Source organism: Nematolebias whitei, chromosome 10 (assembly GCF_014905685.2).
Source record: "Nematolebias whitei isolate Nwh7 chromosome 10, NemWhi1, whole genome shotgun sequence".
NCBI lineage: Eukaryota > Metazoa > Chordata > Actinopteri > Cyprinodontiformes > Rivulidae > Nematolebias > Nematolebias whitei.
The window spans coordinates 20,127,527-20,144,725 of NC_056507.1; the positions used below are offsets into that span (position 1 = coordinate 20,127,527).

General features: G+C 40.1%; 2 protein-coding genes across 2 annotated transcripts in view; one reads left to right on the top strand and one right to left on the bottom strand.

Annotated features, from left to right (window-relative positions):
* parp12a (poly (ADP-ribose) polymerase family, member 12a) overlaps positions 1-1,527 on the top strand; it is a 5,997-nt gene extending 4,470 nt beyond the window's left edge. Inside the window, exons 7-11 of the mRNA XM_037682760.1 lie at positions 138-361; positions 461-551; positions 684-814; positions 980-1,131; positions 1,260-1,527. Coding sequence (XP_037538688.1) covers positions 138-361; positions 461-551; positions 684-814; positions 980-1,131; positions 1,260-1,510 — 849 coding nt within the window. The 3' untranslated portion in view covers positions 1,511-1,527. The remainder of the gene's footprint in view (positions 1-137; positions 362-460; positions 552-683; positions 815-979; positions 1,132-1,259) is intronic.
* A 13,883-nt stretch (positions 1,528-15,410) lies between these two features.
* LOC119416022 (thromboxane-A synthase) overlaps positions 15,411-17,199 on the bottom strand; it is a 15,821-nt gene continuing 14,032 nt past the window's right edge. Inside the window, exon 10 of the mRNA XM_037683191.1 lies at positions 15,411-15,434. Within this exon, the coding sequence (XP_037539119.1) occupies positions 15,411-15,434 (24 nt within the window). The remainder of the gene's footprint in view (positions 15,435-17,199) is intronic.

Sequence of the window (17,199 nt, forward strand, 5' to 3'; positions counted from 1 at the left end):
GAAATGTGGCAAAAAGTTAGTTCATACTGTGTCATTTATAAGTAAAAAATGAGTATTTTAATGCATCCCATCCTAGTTTTCGAAGTATTTTGATCTTTTTAATTATTGGTACTTTGTTTCCTGCTGTTATTTTTCAGAGTGAGGGAGTCACAGTCACTTCTCAAATACTTGAGAAACAGTACCTGGAAGACAGCAATGGAAAGACTTCTTTCCAAGCTGGCAAACATCAGTACGAGCTCTACTTTAAAGACGTAGGAGGAACCCAGCAGATGTACCAGCAGAATATAAAATGCACAACCAGGAGAGAGGTCAGGAGGAGGCCTCGCTTTGTGTCTGCTGATGATGTGGAAAAACTCAAAAGGTATCTTCAGTTTTCTAGCCATACAAGTTGCAGTTCTAATGTTTTCTATTTGACATAGTGTCACAAAGACTATTGCAACTATACTATTCTTCTTTTTAGTGCACCACCACAGAGCTCCAGCAGCTCCTCCACAGCTGAAAATGTCCCATCACACTGGGATACAAAAGCCCTGCCTGATTTGGGATACAAGGTATGTGAATATTGAAAACGTTTTCTTATTTTCTGGTTGACGTTTCGTCCTTTGCTGTGTTCTGTTCCGTAATCAACTTTTTGATTTCCTAATTGTGTTATGGATCAACGCATTTTTAATTTCATCTTTCAGCTTGTGCCTCTTTCCAACACCCACAAAGAGTTCGATATGATCCAGAAGTTGTTCAGACGCACCTTGCCTCTCAGTAAAATCACCAGCATCGAAAGGATTCAGAACCCCTCTTTGTGGAAAGTCTTTTATTGGTAAAACACAAATATGTTTGTTTTATGGACAAAGACCTTCCTATACTAATATTAAACTACTGCTAGTAACGTTTTGAATAAGTAGGAGTTTAAACTAGCAGTGTCCTTTTAACTCGATGTCTATTTTTCATGCTAAGAATTTAAGTTTTATGATTTGTGTTTCAGGCAGAAGGAACAGATGCAGAAGAGGAATGGAGGGAAACCTGTGAATGAAAAATACTTGTTCCATGGGACAGATGACAGCCTGGTTGACGCCATTTGTGATCAAAACTTTGATTGGAGAATGTGCGGTGTCCATGGAACGGCCTATGGCAAAGGTAAACTATAATCGACAAGATACAATAATTAAAAAAAAAATTTTGCATGAAATCTTTGGGTTGTGTCTACAAAGTGGCACAAAACGACATGTTTTTCATTTCGAAATGCGTTATTGTTATTTCTACAGGGAGCTACTTTGCCAGAGATGCCTCCTACTCAGCCAGATATTCCAGCGCTAAAGGGAACGGAAACAAGATCATGTTTGTTGCTCTGGTCCTGGTGGGGGAATGCACAAAAGGAAAGAGCAGCTATGTCCGACCACCTCCGAAGAAAGGCAGCAGCGCTCTCTACGACAGCTGCGTTAACGGCGACTCCAGCATCTTTGTAGTTTTTGAAAAACAGCAGATTTATCCAGAGTACCTTATCAAGTATGTGTAAGAAGTTTTGCAAGACCAAATATGATGGTTTTCTTTTTTCTGAAGATTTAATCGTGAAAAGTAACTTAAGGATGGGGTGCCTTTTAGTTTGGTAGCAGCAGTGATTAGCTTTGTTAAATTTAATAGCTTCAAACCTCGAGGCTTCCTGCTGTGTAAAGGCCTCACAGTATATTTATCTAATTTCTTACAGCAGTTTTCTTCACTCTGTGTATTTAGTTTGTCATAAGCTTGTTTGTCCAGAATAAAAGCTGCTTCTGAGTCAGAATAAACTTCTAGGTTTTTCTTTAGCAAATAATGCATTTTTTAGTGAAGGGGCTTTTACAAACCCTAATAAAATGTTCCCTGTAAGTAATTAATTGTTTGGGGTGGAATGTAGTATGAGCCAACTTCTTAGTCCGACTGGATTGTAGTATTTTATCTTACTGGGATGCCCCCAGTACCCATCTCTCCCTGAGTGGTTATGTTGAAGTCCCAATTGTGAACCAGTTTTTGCACGTTTACTCAAAGCAGCTGCAGATATGTGACATGCAGATTCTGCTGGATGCTTTCACTCCTACAACTCACAGCTGTCATCTTTAAGAGGACAATAGAGGTAAAAAAAACAAAAAAAAAAGAGCATTAAAATGGTTTACTGAATGCATAAAAACAAATTTAAATACTAGTGCTAGTAAAAAAAATGATACATTTTGACTCAATTCTGTTGTTTGGATTTAATTGTTTTATTGTTGCGGAGAATGTTTAATGTTCAACAACGTAAAACTAAATTGTGTATTTCAGGGGGAACAAATGGTGTATTCTTATATGTAATGAATAGTTGTAATTGTTACTAAATAAAGTCACTACAAAATTATTTCTTTTGTGTGTTTTGCTGTAATTTAAATATCAACTGTGGTGCCAGAGCATCTTAAGACCTTTACCATCATATAGCGTCAATAAAAAGCACAAATGACTTTTCCCGGGTGCTCTCAGCCTAATAAGAGAACAACAAATGGAGTCAGAGAGATTTGTCATTTGCATCTCGTGGTGGAACGAGATTATGTACGCAAGGTCCCAGTTACATCCAACAATAAAATGTAAAAGAAAAACAATAAGATCTAAGATATGAACTAAGAAAAACAGCTAAATAATACACTAAGCACTAATAACATAAAAACATGTCAAACAGCAGCACGAACATGAGTCTGAGCAGATGAGCACGCATGAACACAACATGGAACAGATCAGCAGCAACATGATGTGATTTTTCACAGTGGTTATTCTGGTTAGAGATTCATGAGTCAACAGCCTCAGGGTAGAAGCTGTTCCTCAGTCTAGTGGTTCTACACTTAATGCTCCTCAACCTCCTTCCTGAGGGGAGCAGGACAAAAAGTGGGTAAGTGGGGTTCTTCATGATGCAGGTGGCTCTTCCTGCATCTGGAGGTGTAAATGTCTGTGATGGTGGGGAGACCAACTCCAACATCTTCTGTGCAGCCTTCACCACTCTCTGCAAAGCTTTTCTTTTTGCAGCTGTGCAGCCTCCATGCCACATGTGGATGCTGGAGCACAGGATGCTCTCCACTGCACACCATGTTGAAGGAGGTGAGGACTGAGCTTCCCAGTCCAGCTCCTCTCAACCGCCTGAGTGACATCAGTGTGAACACATTAGACGAGGAAGAACTGAACCACATCAACCGTCTTTTTGGTCATCCGCTTGGCTTGCATAAGCATTTTTACATCAGAATGTTCTTCCTGGACTTCTGCCATCAGTAGTCATCCCATAGAGTCTCTCCATAATCTGCAGTCGCTCAGATTAACACCATCTTTCCATCAACTGGTCCAAAACTTTTTGACATACCAACCCCTAACTGTTAAAAATCGAAAGCATCTGATACTCCCCCAACTGGTAACCTCTTAAAGGTGTGTTTTGAGACTTCTGCAAACCTTCACATACTTTACCACTGCTCACTGATATTTGCAGATGACAGCAGTGGTGGGATTAATATCCTACAATTTGCGTGTGAGCAGGAGATGGAGGAGCTAATGGAGGAGCCATGTTGCTTTAATGTGGAGAAAATTCAAAAGTTAGTTGTGGAATTTAAAACATGTCTTCTGCTTTTATTTACTATTGAAAAGCCAAAGTTGCAATGGTGTGTACATGCTTGCAAAATGGCTTATATCAGAAAAAACAAAGTATCATCAGGTTGCTAAAGTCCCGCTGTGTTATGAAGCACAAAGGTGTCAGATTTATTTTCAGAGTAACCAAACCAAAAAAAAAAAATGTGGCCCCCACTTTTGCTAAATCTTATCTCTTATCTGTATCTTTTTGTCTAAAATTACCTATTTATTAAATCAGCAGTTTTTAGACTGGTTATGAAAGCCTCATGATGACATCCTTCTACCAATATACCCACTGTCCCTCCTCTGGACATGTCCAAACCATCTCAGTCTAACTTTATCTCCCAGTTGTTCAACCTGTGCTGTACCTCTGATGATCTCATTCCTAATGTTGTCCATTCTTGTCACTCCTAAGGAGAACCTCGACATCTTCATATCTGCTACCTCCAGTTCTTTCTCCTGTCTTGTTGTCAGTGCCACTGTCTCCAGACCATACATCACAGGTGGTCTCACCACTGTCTTGTAAATTTTCCTTTGACCCTTTTGTCGCAAATTACTCCAGAAACTTTTCTCCATCCACTCCATCCTGCCTGGACTCTCTTTTTTCCCCTCTTTAACACATTCCCCATTTTCCTGGCTCCTTGTAGCCTCACTGTTCCACCAGCCGCCCTCTCAATCACTCACATGTACTCTGTCTTACTACGGCTGATTTTCATTCCTCTTCTTTCAAGTGCATACCTCCACCTCTCTGAGTTCTCTTCCACCTCTTCTGATTAAAGGTAAACATCTGCACCTCAATAAACCACACACACAAATACATCTCATTTTTTAAATTGATACATGAGGGTGAGTTTGGCTACACTTTTTGGAAATGGTGCCAAAACAGACCCATTAGATTTTTTCCCCAGCCGCATCACACTCCGTAACAAACTGCCTGCATTAGGCTGCAATTTGAGACGCTGCCTGAACCTGATTTGATTCTTTTTGGTCTTTGAACACCACAAATAGGATCAGAGACACAGGACAGCCCTGGTGGAGTCTAATCCTCACTAAAAGTTAGCTCAACTTTGTACCAAAATTGTGGACACAGCTCCTGCTTTGGTTATACAGGGCAGACGCCCCATACTTTTTGGAAGTCAGTTCATGGTTTTTAACCACAAATGGGTGGAATGCCCTCTCCAGGCCTTTGATGATTCTTGGCCTCAGGTGGAGGAGTTTAAATATTGGTGTCTTGTTCACAAGTGATGGTAGGATCGAGACGGACTGATGAATCGGAGCCTCGTCCTCAGTAATGAGGGCATCGTTTCGGTCGGTTGTGGTGAAGAAAGAATCAAAAGGCAAAGCTCTCAATTTACTGGTCTGTCCAACCCTCACCGTTTGTCATGAGGTCAAGAACAACAACAAAAAAAAAAAGATTACAGATAGAAGTGGTTAAAATGAGCATCCTTCTAGATTGGCCGGGTTCAGCCTTAATAATAGGGTGAGGAGCTCCATCAACTGGGGGGAGCACAGAGTGGAACTGCTCAGGATGTCTCCTGAACGCCTCCTTCTGGAGGTTTTCCAAGCACATCCCAGCAGTAGAAAGGACCTGGGACTGACCCAGAACTCCCTGGATTGTGTATCTTCTCTGCCCCAGGAGGATCTGGAGAGTGTCGCTGGGGAGAGGGATGTCTGGGTTTCTCTCTTGGACCTATAGCCTCTATGACCTAACTACGGAGAAGTGGTATAACGGTAGAAGACAGATCTAAAAAAGTTAAATCTGGTCCTCTGGACATTCAAAAAACAAAACAAAGCAAAACAACAAAAAATGTAGAAACGTTTCGTCTCTCGTCCGAGCGACCGAAACGATGCCCTCATTACTGAGGACGAGGCTCCGATTCATCAGTCCGTCTCGATCCTACCATCACTTGTGAACAAGACACCAATATTTAAACTCCTCCACAAAATACAATACGGCAAACACTGGTTCATCCCAAAGATCCAGTCCCCCGGCACAAACAGAGTAATGTTGTGTATGCTGTTCAGTGTCAGGAGGGCTGTGATCAGTCTTACATCGGGGAAACAAAACAGCCACTGGCCAAAAGGATGGCCCAGCACAGAAGATCAACATCATCAGGCCAGGACTCTGCGGTCTACACTCGTCTCCAGGCCAGCGGTCACTCTTTCAGGGATGAAGATGTTCACATCCTGGATAGAGAGGAACGATGGTTTGAGAGAGGAGTAAAGGAGGCCATCTTTGTGAAAAGAAACCGTCCATCATTAAACAGGGGTGGAGGCCTCCGGGTTCAACTGTCCCCCTCTTACAATGCTGTTATTGCTAGTATCACTCAACCCCCTTTGAATAGTAAACAGCCATCAGTGTGCTAATGATCCATTGTTAGGCTGATGGTCCTTCTTGAGCATGTGGTCAGCTGGTTTTGGTTGTCAGCAGCAAAACTGGTTGATCCACTCTGAGAAGGTGCTATTTAAGAGACTGAGCTGAAAACAGCTCCTCAGACTGAAGAAGTCTCTCGGACGAGAGACGAAACGTTTCTACATTTTTTGTTGTTTTGCTTTGTTTTGTTTTTTGAATGTCCAGAGGACCAGATTTAACTTTTTTAGATTTTTCTACCTGGATTATTGAGCATGCATCAGGGTAGAAGACAGAGTTCACAATTTTAGTTTTTACTACATGAGAGCAATTTTGTCATTATTTTGCCAAGGACATTCAAAATAACTCTTACCAGTGCTCACTTGTTGACTGATCATCCTTGGATTGTTTAAACTTTATGTCTACAAACATCTCAAAATGTAAACTATATTTAGATGCACTTGCTAATTTAACAATTTAACAGTTCCTAATAAAATTTGTTTCTCAAACTGGTTTATATATAAAAAAAAAATACAAACTAGGTCACATAACCTAAATGAGGTTTTTGTTGTTTTACTGAGGTGCAAATGTTTCTCGTTAACGATTAACCTCTGTGAGAGGTCATGAAAGGCTTTTAATTCCTTGCCTTACAAGCAGATATAATAAAGATGAGAAAACTAGGTTAGATAAGGAGTCTCTTATTCTAACAAAATCAATAAAGGTTAACGAATGTTTTACTTTTCTTTGAAAGTCTCAATTATAATCAGTAACAACAAAAAGGGTCATCGTTTGACAAAACGTGGACCGTTATTTCCAAGAATCTGACAAAGTGCATGCGTTGTCACACAACTCAACAACATATTTGATTTCTCTCAAGAGGTTTTTAAATGTAGTTAAATAAATGTGCAGACTTATTTGTTCAGTGCAAAATTTTTAATAATGCAACAATATGTATAAATTATACAATCAGGAAGATAATTGCATGCATGAATTATCATGCATAATCATTATAAACTGCAAAATGTATGCTTCAAAATAAAATTATGTAATAAAACATATATCATTTATATAATTTAATTTTATATAAATAGCTATACAAATGGGCAGCACGGTGGCGCAACTGGTAGAGCTGCTGCCTCTCAGCGAACAGGTCCCTGGTTCAAACCAGGGGCCTTTCTGGGTGGAGTTTGCATGTTCTCTCCGTGCATGCGTGGGTTTTCTCCGGGTGCTCCGGTTTCCTCCCACAGACCAAAAACATGCATGTTAGGCTGATTGGTAACTCTAAATTGTCCCTAGGTGTGAGTGAGAGAGTGAATGGTTGTTTGTCTCGTTTGTCTCTTTGTGTCCCTGTGATGGACTTGCGACCCGTCCAGGGTGTACCCCGCCCCTCGCACAGTGATTGCTGGACATGGGCACCGGCGACCCCCGTGACCCAAAATGGAATAAGCGGGTAAAGAAAATGGATGGATGGATAGCAATACAAATATAAAAAAATGATATTTTACAACCTCAAATTAAACAAACAGTGTCATGCAATAGAGGTTTATTTTGAATAATATAACTCTTTTAGACCAACATGTTGTTTTAAGAGCCTGACACCATTTTTCTTGTTTGGTTAGGCATTAGCTTAGCCTGAAGACTTTTGTTCTTTTTCCATACTCCACATGGATTAAGACACTAATTATTGATATATTTGATAGATATTGATAGATTGACAGAGTATCCCTGTAAACAGGGCCAGCACAATGTAGACCTTCAGTATAGAGCAGCTCTAACATGCATGTTGTTGGACTATGGTAAAAACACAAGCTAACATTGTGAGATTCACTGGTTTTGTGTTATTATTAGATTTTCTGTGATTTTTGTGTTATGTTTTTCAGGTCCCCCAGTGTTTTTCCTTTTGTAATTCTGTTCCTGCCCCATGTGTTAGTTGTCTCCTCTCCAGGTTTTTGTCCGTGTTCACCAGTGTTACTCCTTTGTTCGTGCATTGTGTTTCCCACAGCCAGTCATGTTTGCTCCCTCGTGTGTTTCCCACAGATTATATTTGTACGTACGTATGCTGCCACTGCTTCTTTGTTTTGTTAATAAACCAGTTTTCTTTCTTTTACTTCTGAGTCTTTGAGTCAGGGGCGGCGCCAGGGGGGCGCTAGTGGGCACTAGAGCTCCCCCTGGAAAAGTCATAGCACCCCCAACAAAATATCAGAATATTTTCTTTTTCATCTAAGTTAATATTATTTAATATGTGGTTGTAGTGATATTTTCCTCGCAAAACACAAGTAATAAAAAATAAAATAAAATCAATAATTACTTTGAGTTGAAAAAAATCTGATCTCACAACAGGAAATGAACCTCCGAACCGGAAGTGAAAATTCAAGTTACTGAAAGTTTGATAAACATTTGAAATGTGCACAAAATGCAAAAATGGACTATTTTCTATTACCCAAATTGCCTAGAATGGAATCAGAGAAGGATGATTTTTTTTGGAAGCAGACTGCAGCCAACAAATAAACAATAATTCGGAAGAAGGATCAAGCCTACTGCCATCCTTCCACATCTATGCTAGCGCTGGACAGCTGGAGGATGGAGCCAGCACGTTCAGCTACTTTGGGCAGTTCCCAGCGAGTCCTCTTCGTGGTGTATTCTGGTCTGACCCACCAGCAGAACCCCAGAAAGATGAGTGATGCCCTCAACACTGACCCGGTAAGGAGCAGAAACTGGTGACATGATGCAACTCTTGGACTGGTTATGCCATTTTTAGCTGATGCAACTTGGTAAATCATTTCCTGGCTTGCAGGGATAATACATGAATACACTTATATGATCACATTAAATAACTTATTTCAACCAAAACCTAAAGTAAACTATTAAAATAGTCAAATTTTGTCTAAATTCATGTGTGTATAGAACCCAAAATAATTCCTGCTCAAAGAGTCAATTTTGCCTTAGATAAGAGAATTAAGCCTTGACTGATCCATTATTATTGTTTATTGATTATTGTTGTTGATTTTTAGTTTGACTATTTTTGTAATAAAACTTCAAAGACAATTTGGTCTCTTCATTCAGATGAATACTCATTTGTTCTGGTCTAGAACTCCCTGTAATGAACATATTCTACTTCAGTGACTGATTCTGGTCATTAAAGGTTGAATATATTAATTAAGTTTTGTTGGTCAATAAACTGACCAGCTGGTGTCCCACTTTAATGAATGAAAAATAAATAAAACAAATGTAGCGGAGTTGAGATGGAAAAGGTGTCACCCTTCTTCCTCCGTCTCACCCTTCTTTATTACTACAAGCTTCTACCCTGAGGCTGTTAGACTCAGGAATCCCTAGTCGGGATTATCACTGTGAAAATTACTGTGAAAAAAAAATCACTATATTGTCACTTGGTTGTTGATATGTGCTGCTGACTGTCCATGATGCTGATCTCATGCTGCTGATTTAATTCATGATGCTGTGTTCATTCGTCCTCATCTGCTCACACAGACTCATGTTCGTGCTGCTGTTGTTTTGTCACATTGTTTTGTACTACTAGTGCTTAGTGTATTCTTAGTTTAGAGTAGTTCTTAGTTCATGTCTTGGATCGTATTACAGTTTTTCTTTACAATTTGTATTTTTGTTGGATGCAACTGGGACCCTGTGTACATAGTTTCGTTCCACCTCATGTACCACATGTGGTGTGAATGACAGTAAAGACACTTTGACCTTGAGAACTGAAAGAACAAATGATCCTTCATAGCCCCCTCAGTAAAATGCTTAGCCCCCCCCCTTTGCACCTGCAGAAAAATATCTCTGGAGCCACCACTGCTTCAACTGGGAGAGTTGTAAATAAATAGAGTAAGCTTGGTAAGACATTTCTTTTAATAATTTCTATACACTTGATGTTAGACTTGTAAAGGGAACTAAACTCCACCTTCCCATATCCAACTTTATTCTAGACACTAAAGAGCAAAACATTATATATTTTGATTCAGATAAATATTGAGACAGAACTACTCCGAGGTAATTCAGAGATTTCGAATCTGATACCCATCCAACAATTTCCCTAATTAATACTCCTCTTCTATGGCCTGTTCTATATGATCCCACCAGGAGGAGACCCAGTGGAAGACCCAGGACACGCTGGAGGGACTATATTTCTCAGCTGGCCTGGGAATGCCTTGGGATTCTCCTGGAGGAGCTGGCCCAAGTGGCTGGTTGAGAGGGAAGTCTGGACCTCCCTACTTAGGCTGCTACCCTGGTAACCCGAGCCCAGAAAAGCAGAAGAAAATGAATGAATGGATGGATGGATGGATGGATGGAGCACTTTTAATAGAATGACTGTACAAGTCTAAACACATTTTGAGTTTTTCTGCACAGTTTCTCTAATTTTAGTTTAAACAAATCTGTCAAAAAATTGTTTTTTTTTTTATTAACCTTTAGTGGCACACACTGGATTGTATTGCTGTTGGAAAGTGTAAATCAGTGCTCTTCAACTGGCGATCTGTGGGCCATTTCTGGCCTGTGGGTGATTTCAGTCTGGCCCACCAGTGAGTTGATTTAAAAAACAAATATAAAAAAATAGTTCTGGGGTTTAGGTTTTGGGTTCTGTTTATTGTATTTATGATTCAATGCAATAAAAGAAAGATTTAAAAGGTAACATATCATTGTGATACTTGGTTTATTTACAGAATGACTTTGCTGGATGTCTGGCCCCTGAGCTGAAGGCTTTCGGAAACTGTGGCCCTTGAGCAGTTTTTTTGAATAGCTCTGCTGTATATGTTTATTAAATATTATTTTAACCAGCTACAGAAGCTTTAAAACAAAGTATCTCTGGTTTTGTAATGATTTTCTCTTAAATCTATTGGAATCTGTGAGAGATGCTGAGAAAATGTTTGACTCCAGTCTCAATCTGGGTTACTTTTTTGAGTCACTTCCATTATCATCTTATGTTTGTGTTGGCACTATGAAAACAGATTACGTGTGTTTGTGTGACACTGCCTCCTACCATTCGGCGGATCTCTTTCTCACAGTCTCTTTTGGTCCTGTTGAGCTCCTCCTTATGTTGGTGATGAGCTGTTCTGAGCTCTGCTGCTCGGGCCTGGCATGCCTGCTGAGCTGATGCTAGAGCTTCCTCTGCATTCTTCTTTGCTCCTCGCAGGTCCTGAGCTTCTTGCTGGAGGTGACAACGTTCTGCCTCCCAGCTCTTCTGGGCCTCCTCCACCTCCACCAACAGGGCAGCCTTCACCTGAACAAAGAACTGAAAATTAGTCTGAAACAAGTCCAACCCACTGCAACTCTGAACCCTAAAGTGTCTGTGACATCAAATTTTCATGAGAAAAACTAATGCATATTTGGAAACATAACATTAATAACACATTGCCAATAAATATATAAATAAATCATGCTGCTGAGATGAACAGTTGTTCAGATATGTTCAGTCAAAGGAAGTGATGTCTGTCACAGGAAGTGATGTCAGGAACATGAATAATCTGATATTTCTCTATATTTTTTAAGTCTCTTCCAGAGGAAGAGTCAGTTTGCATGAACAAAGACCAAGAAGTTCCTCTTTTAAAGAGCTTCTTTTGATATCACTTCCTTTTGCACTTTGGCCATGCCAAGTTCAAAAGAAAATATGTATGTGGCAATATTTGCAAAATCATGTTTACTATGTTTTCTTCCAATTTTGTATTTGTAGGAATATTATGACTGGAAGCTGATCTTGTACAAAAACATATCAGAATTAGTCATATGCAAAATGTTTTAATTAAAGTAAGATAAGTCAAAAAAAATCTAAAAACAATGACAGTAACCATTATAAAGCAACAGGATTAGAAATGGGACATTTGGACAAACGGGCACTACCTTGTTTATTGACCCATCTCTCAGCATTTGGATGGATATTGGATGGATGGATGAAAGGATGGATGGATAGATGAACAGATGGATGGATAAAAGGACAGATGGATGAATGTATGATGGAAGGACAGATAGACGGACTGATGTTCTCCCACCTTGTTTGTAGCTTCGTCTCAGCATTTGGATGGATGTTGGATTATAGATGGATGGCTAGATGTTGGATGATGATAGATTGATGTAGGATGATGGATCTAGGATGTATGTATGTATGTATGTATTGACAGACAGATGGTTCCCTCATCTTGTTCACTGATCTGTCTCTCAACATTTGGATGGATGTTCGATGATGGGTGAATGGATGTAGAATGATGGATAGATGGATCAATGTTGGATGATGATGGATGGACGGATGTTGGATGAGGCTGAATTTAGGATGATGTATGGATAGATGTTCCCTCACCTTGTTCACTGATCCATCTCTCAGCATTCAGATGAATTTTGGATGATCCATGGATAGATGGATGGATGGATGAATGGATTAATGTTGGATAATGGATAGATTTGGATGATGGATGGATGGATGGATGGATGGATGGATGGACAGACAGACAGATGGTTCCCTCACCTTGTCCACTGATCCATCTTTCATCATTTGGACCAGTCCATTTAGTCGTTGGATTTCTCCATCTTTGATCTTGATGACTCTCATCAACTCCATCTCATGTTGCTGTAATAGTGTCTCCCTGGTAATGGCCAGTTCCTTCAGCTTTTCCTCATGAAGTTTGGTCTTCAGTTCAGTCACGATGACTGTAGCTCGATGATGCTCTGCCTTAAGCTCCTTGCTTTTCTCCCTTTCCAACCGGCTCACCTGGTTTGATCCGACAGCGGTACAATCAGAACCACAAAACACATGGTTCTAGTGAAAATATTATAGTGGGTCTCTGGGTTTTTGTAGTTATTATTACCTTGCTCTTCTCCTGTTGCAGTTCGATTTGAATCTCTGTCAGTTTGGCTCTCAGCTCCTCATTGGCTGCCTGAAGTGTTGCCATGACATCTGGTCTTTCTCCTTTGCCCCTCCCCCCTACTCCTCGTTTTGACATCACCACTGTCAGTAGGCTCCACCCCTTTATGAGCTATATGTCAAGCTGTATTGTGACTACACACAGACACACAAATCTGTGGTATTTCTGCAGTGTTAATAGACATCCAGATCCACCTGAATCTGCTCACATGTTTGATCAAGAAGAAACAGACTGACTGTCTCCATGGAAACAGCTGTCATCATCACGTCACACATAAAAAAACTCACTGACCTGGAAGCCTCGGATGTCTCATCGTTGTGTTTGTGTGCAGATCAGTCTCTGTGCAGCATGCTATCAGCAGCTAGCCTCACTGCAGCTCTCTCGCTCTGTGTATATGTGTGTGTGTGTGTGTTAAGCTGTGTGTGCAGCTTCACTGCCTGTCTGATTGTGAGTCTGATGTGTTTTAGTCAGTTCCTCTGTTTTTGTGTATCTGTGCTGTTAGTATCTGTTCAGCCTCTGCTAGTACCATCTCCTCCTCTTCCCCTTCCTCTTCTTCCTCCTCCCAGCATCCTTCAGTATGATGATGATCTGAGCCTGTGAACTCTGCTTCCCTCTTCTGGACAAACATCATAATCATACAGACTATATTAAATATTTTCAGATACAGAAGCAAAAAAGGTTATAACTTGAAATGGAAACTTTGTTTCAGCCTTGCAGCTTGCAGATGGTTTAGGGGGTTCAGTATCATCAGCAAGGGACTGCTGATCACATGTTTTAACTGATCCACAGTGATGAAAGTTGGTATAAGGTTATCACAATTATCACATTTAGCTTCTCAGGACTTTTTGTCTTTTGAATGTTTGGCCTTCAACCTCAAAGCCCCCCTCCTGATGAATGTTATGTTGATTTATCGGCCTCCCAAACCACATGTTTCATTTAACTCAGAGATGCATGACCTCACTTTTTTCTGTGCATTTCCTGTGAAAAATATTATTCTTGGAGATTTAAATATCCACATTGATAATTCCTCTTTCCCTCTGGCAGCAGAGTTTAAGTCTCTTTTGGACTCTCTCAATCTCACTCAATATGTTGATGCCCCTATGCACAACAGGGGGCACACTCTGGATTTGGTGATTACAGACACTGTACGTATCAATAACTTATCTGTATATGACCTGGGTGTCTCAGACCACAGTGTCATCTCCCTGGAAGTACCTTCAACTTCATCTGCTCCTAATCCTAAATGACTTATCCAGTTCCGTGACTTTAAAAACATTTCCCCTGAGGTTCTGTCCTCTGATCTCCACTCCCTGACCACTGTCAATCATTCATCTGCAAATGACTCTGTTGATTACTACAACCAATCTCTCCAGGAGCTTCTGGACCTCCATGCTCCCTTTAAAGCAATGCTGGTGTCTTTCTCCTGCTCAGCCCCTTGGTTCACTGCTGAGCTGCACAAGATGAAAGCAGCCGACCATGCTATTGAGAGATGTGTAAAATCATCTGGTCTCTCTGTACATCAGCAGGCATATAAAGAACTTAAGAAAGCCTACGCCTTTTCTCTTAAATAAGCACGGTCCAAATATTATTCTAACATCATCAACAACTGCCCTGGAAACTCTAAACAACTCTTCTCCACAATAAATCATCTCCTTAATCCCATTAAACAATCTCATGAGGACTCTGTTCAAAAATGCAACCTGTTCCTTTCATTTTTTAAAAACAAAGTTAACTCCATTAGATCTCAGCTCCATAGCCTCCCTGATCTTCATCTGCCATCTACCCGTCTGCATTCTGGGTCCCTGAGCTGCTTTGATGAGGTTGTTCAGAGTGAAGTGAAGACCATCATCAAGAAAATTAAACCTTCCTGTGCCCTGGATCCCTTCCCCTCGTCTCTCATTAAATCCAATCACTCTGTAATAAGTCCATTAATCACACAAATAATAAATAAGCCACTGCAATCTGGTCAAGTTCCACTGCCTCTTAAAACTGCCATCATTAGGCCTCTTCTGAAAAAATATAATTTGGATCCAGCCGTTCTTTCTAATTACCACCCAATTTCTCACCTCCCATTTCTGTCAAAAGTGCTGGAAAAAGCAGTTGCTGCTCAGCTGCAGATGCACCTACAACAACACTCTCTGTATGAGAAGTTTCAGTCTGGCTTCTGTGTAGCTCACAGTACTGAGGCCGCACTGCTGAGAGTCACCAATGATGTCCTCATGGCTGCCGACACTAGTTCTCCCTCCCTCCTTGTTCTCCTTGACCTCACTGCAGCTTTCGACACCTTGGACCATAATATCCTCCTCCACCGTCTTCATGTGGAGGTCGGTCTCTGTGACACTGTCCTGGACTGGTTTAAGTCTTTCCTCTCCAATAGGCTGGAATGTGTTAGTCTTGGCAATGCCAAGTCCCAGACTGTCTGTGCCTCCTGTGGTGTCCCTCAAGGGTCACTTCTAGGGCCCCTGCTATTTTCCCTTTAATAATTTGACATAAAGGCAGCATGTAATCAGCACAACATTTCTTTTCACTGTCATGCCGATGATGCACAGCTTTACATCAGGACTGGAGCATCATCTTCTTCATTGTCATCTCTATCTTCACTCGCTGCCCTCTTTACCTGCCTGGAGGAGATAAGGGCATGGATGAATCAGAACTTTCTTCAGTTAAACTGCTCCAAAACAGAGGCCATACTGATTGGCAACCCTGTTCTGTGAAATTATCTTTAACAAGATAGATACAGGTTCAGGGAAGGGTCAGAGCAATGGATAAAAGAAAACTCTCAGGCTGTTTTTGCTAGAATAATAAGTGTCATTTATTAAACCGCCACAAATACAGCAAAGCAACGTACATTCACTACAAATCAAGCATTGATGTAAAACCCCTCACTGTGACACCAGACCGAGGAAGCCGTTTTCAGTCGGAGTAGAAAGGTAACATCAATTAGGCAGGGCATCGGATCAAGATCCACAGCAGACTTCAACTCTTATTCTGAGTTAGGGTTAGGGTTAGGGGACTGAATCCTTCTCCCATAGGAGAAAGTAGGTGCATGGTCCATCCTCTGGGAGGCCCATGGTTCTGGTTCCAGGAGCCTTGTGGGGGACATTGGTGTCTCCCATAGTGCACCCTGGTCCAACCATCCTCATTCATAAAATCCCCCATGAGGGTAGATGAAAGTTATATTTATATATATGTAATAAACAAGTTCCTTCAAAATAAAGCTGTTTTAATAAAGTCCAAAATATTTTTTAATGAAAATTGACTGATTATTATTTAATAAAATTAAAATCAAAACTGAGATTAAAAAAGAAAATAAATGTAAAGCAAAAGGAGATAACAAGTTTTTACCGGAGCAAATTAAATTACTACAGAAATAAAAAAAATGTTAAAATTCAAAAGTTTGTAAACGAAAACAGTAACTAAATGAATATTATGAAAGAAATTATCAAAACTAAGAACAAATTTAGTGTTTAAAAATTAAATAAAAAAATACAAATCTACCGGAGCAAACTAAATTACTACCGGAGTAAATGAATTGATTTTATAATAAAATAAATATTTTAAAAGAATATTATTTTTTAGCTGAATCCAATTGATTTTTTTTATGTATATTATTTTTAAGAAACCATAACAAAAGTGTGCCGGCGTGACGTTTCGGCTCTTTACAGAGCCTTCTTCAGGCAGTGGCACACTTAACTGAAAGTAAGAATTGGTCTGCAGTCCAATCTGATGTTGCTCCCTTGGTGTCTCATGAGCAAGTGGTTTCTGCCCTGCCCCTCCCTCTCATTTTATACTCCCTAGCCTGTCCAAGCCACACCCCCTGTACGAAGCCCATTGGTGTGTATGTGGCTTCTACCGGTGTGGTTGGACTAGAGCCGTTTATGTGTAAAAATTAAATAGTTTTTGTAATTTTTAATGAAATTTTTAATTTTTTAAATTCTTTCAGATATACTGATTTTGAAAAAAATATTTTTATGTCCCATTATGTATATTTTATATTTATTTTTGAAAATAAACAGGCTTCTACGGTTTTTGGCCATGACCAAGAAAATGTCTTATTTGGCTCCACAGTTTAGACGTCAATATTAAGGTTAAGTTTAGGTTCAGGGTTAGGTTTAGGTATTTGGATCGAATAAAGGTTAGGTTAGGTTTAGGGTTAAAGGTTAGATTTAGGATTAAGGTTAAGTTTAGGTATAGGGTTAGGGTTAGGGTTAGGGAAAGATAAAGAGGGGGGTTATAACCTGTGTTGCCTTAGCAACCAGGAAGAAGCACTCTCCATCCTACCCTAAGAACCCAGTATCCTCAAAATAAATAGAAAAAATGTGCATATCTCCTAGGGTTAGGTTAAGGGCTAGGGGTCATGTGGACATTAAAAGTCCTGTTAAGGTT